This window comes from Curcuma longa, chromosome 21 (assembly GCF_044706935.1).
Source record: "Curcuma longa cultivar G26 ecotype Majalengka, Jawa Barat chromosome 21, ITB_CL_G26_1.1, whole genome shotgun sequence".
NCBI classification, from domain to species: Eukaryota; Viridiplantae; Streptophyta; class Magnoliopsida; order Zingiberales; family Zingiberaceae; genus Curcuma; species Curcuma longa.
Window position 1 is genome coordinate 6,541,591 of NC_133881.1, and position 3,509 is coordinate 6,545,099.

General features: G+C 33.7%; 1 protein-coding gene across 1 annotated transcript in view; it reads left to right on the top strand.

The window, feature by feature from the left end:
- Window positions 1-156, top strand: part of LOC141814245 (uncharacterized protein At3g17950-like) — an 830-nt gene extending 674 nt beyond the window's left edge. Inside the window, exon 3 of the mRNA XM_074702183.1 lies at window positions 1-156. This exon is cut by the window's left edge and continues 357 nt beyond it. Coding sequence (XP_074558284.1) covers window positions 1-156 — 156 coding nt within the window.
- The last annotated feature ends 3,353 nt before the right edge of the window (window positions 157-3,509 follow it).

The window sequence follows — 3,509 nt, forward strand, 5'->3', positions numbered from 1 at the left end:
CCAAACTCAAACTCAAACTCCCTCTTCTCTGATGGCCGCATTCTTCCTCCCGCAACAAGCCGAGGTGGTGGCATTTCAGAGGGATTTTGGGGGCTTCACAGCGTCCATTGCTTTGCTCTGCTGTTTCCATGCATGAGTGATCAGGTCACTGAATGAAGGTGGACTCTGTGAGTGCCATTGGTCAAGATGATTGCAGATCTTGTTTGCTTCTGATTAAATGATCCTTGTTATTTTAGTAAATGACCTATATATTAGTTCAAAATTTTGGGCATTAAAGATTATACAAATGAAAAACTTGATTTGCATATTCATAAAAATATATATATTTTAACAACTATGCTAATTAATTTGGTAAAACTATCAAGCTGACAATTAACTCAAACTAATTTGCCAATCTCTTAAGCTCCAGCTGAAGTTTCACAATCTGAATCAAGAAAAAGACATCCAGATCAATATAATTCGCTAAACAGAATTCACAATGAAAGAGCAGTTAATGGAAAAAACACCTTGAGCAAGAAACATGCAACACCACGCACAGAAGACAATGATAGTTCTGACAAACTGCAACAAACAGTGCAGTCGTGCAGATATAAAACTACACGCAGAGAATCCAGTGATCAAACCAATTCAGATATCGAATTTCAGATCTACCTAACAAACTGCTTTGAAACTGAATCATGTTTAGTTCTAACAACGTAACTGGACAAAATGCATGCACAAATTAAAAGAGTTTCAGGTATAAATTAAACTGCACAAAGAGAATCCACTTGGACGAACAGAATAGTGTTTGACAGGCACTATGTTTGGGATATATAAAATACAGAAATGAAATAGATGATTTCGTACACAGTTTTCTTTCGTTTAACAATTTAGAATACAACAGTAGAACCATGCATGCATCTCTATCGGATTGACTGCATTAATGAGAGACATTACGATTGCGACTGGATCGAAACCAGGAAATTAATCAGGTGTCGGTGGCTAGCTACATGACTACTTCATGGCTTTGCTCTTACTCTTGCTCCTTCTCCTCGAGATTTGTTCCATCATCACCCGACCATACAAAGTTCGCGTGAGCGTAAACCCTTAATTAGTTTTTATTTTATTTTATTGTGTCCTTTCTTTTCTTGACTATATATTTATATTTATATTTATTTATTTTAACTTGTCCTTTAATATTTCTATATTTTACTTTATTTTTTGTTTTGTCTATATTGTTGTGACGATGACTGTGAATATATATATACCGTTTATCTTATTATAATTATTTATATGATGTGATGGTGCTATTATTTATTGGTATTGTGTAATATTTTTTATTTCTTTTAAAATATGTGATATATATTAAAAAATCAATATGATGTGATTATATATATATATATATATATATATATATATATATATATATATATATATATATATTCAATCAAAATGATCAAATCATTGGCCAACGAACCATTGATATACACGTTCCTTGAAGATAACCATTATATTGAAGAAGATAAAGACATTTGAAAAATACTTAAAAAGAGAATTAAAATGTCACCGGTGAGGGATTTCGGCTGATCCAATAAAGATATTTTGCAATTATGTGGATGTCGGGTACAATGGGAGGTAAGGGAAAAAGAGTAAAAATAAGCATTCGTTAATTCAGAAAACCTTGATATCTCTCTCTGGTCTCGGTATGCTTCGTTAAGCATGTGCCGACCTCTCTCTTTTGTCTCAGCATGCTTCCTTAAAGTATGTGTCGACCTCTTTTTCTAGTCTCGGTATGCTAAGCATATGCCGAGCTCCTGCTACAGTCTTTATATGCTCCCCGCATTACATGCCAACTCATAACTCGGTCCTGACACCTCCCCCGCATCACGTGTCGACCTCATGACTCGGTCCCGGCACGTCTCCTGCATCATGCGTCGACCTCATGACTCGGTCTCGACACGCCTCCAACATCATGCGTCGACCTCACGACTCGGTCTCTGTACACCTCCCGCATCGTGTGCCGACCTCATGACTCGGTCTTGGCATGATTCTTGCATTCAAGATCAACTTCCTGCACGTGATATTTATTAGAAGACGTGGTCGTTTCGCCTAAATAGGAGAGCACATTACCGATTCTTCCGTGAAAATAGGAACACACTCTCAAATATCGATCTGGCAACAGACGAAATCTTCCAAAGAGGAACAGGTACATTAGAATATTTTTTAAACGGTTACTAATACTTCGGATCGAAAAGCAGCTGCTATAAAAAAGGTAGTCCACGCCCATGGGTAGAGGTACGTGCACATATCTACTCTAATTTTCTCAAGTCATAAAACTCTTTCCTCACGTCAAATCCTAACTTGAGCGTCGGAGTGACTTACTGGGACCCAACCCTGGTGTTATTCTAATATTCTTTTTGAGTACTTTTTAGGACCTCTTTTCTCTCTGGACGATTATCTTCGAGGAGCGTGCACGTCAATTGAGCTTTGAATTAGCACTGAAACCATCCACAGTGTATTAGTTGGAACATCGACAAACTATTTTGACGCTCAAGTTAGGATTTTGAGTGAGAAATGAGTTTACGAATTTGAAGAAATTAGAATTAATGTATACATATATACTTATATGTATGGGTATGTATCATTTTTTATAGAGTTGTTAATATTTATTTAAGAAATATTTTAAAATATTTTTCTTATTTTCTTAATGAAATGGTCTATTTAAAAAATATTCTAAAATAGTTTTTCTTATTCTCCGAATGAAATGGTATTAGAATTTTATAATCTTAAAAATAAATCAATTTTATGACTTTATCCCATATAACATACGTAGATATAATAAATTTTCACCACATCAATACTCAACACCTAGACTATTATGAATAGATTATTATCAATATATACTCAATTCTTGCTTCATTCCCCAAACTTCATCGCAGTCAACTCTTCCAGCAGGCCACAGCTGCGCGAGGATAATTTTTGCCATTTGTCCCTCGCCTATTTAATCTACTTCTAAACAATGCAACAAATAAATAAATAAAAATATTACACTAATTAATTGATGGTCGAAGGAGTGCAATTATGTATATATATATATATATATATATATATATATTAATTCAAATATTTAATTTTTAAAGGGGTTGGTTCAATCTCACATTGATCATCAGATAAATTTGAAAAATACAGATGAATCTTAATATGGTAGTTCAACGTTATCAGTGGTTTGAATTTTATGAACGTTTAAAAATATCAACATGAGATTTAAACTTTTGCTATATAAGAATTAATATTATCTCTTATCGTTTCAGCATAAAAAGTAGAATTCGTCACTCCAGCGGTTTCACAAAGTCAATCTTATGATTATCTGTGAGGAGGTAAATTAAGAAATTATAATTCACCACTATAAAAAAAGAGTATTATTTCAATTTCATTAAAATTTAATTCTTATTTATTTTAATAAATTTAATCTAAAGTAATCAACTCAATACAATATTATCTCTTCTCGCAGTGTCGTGCGAGATGAAGGT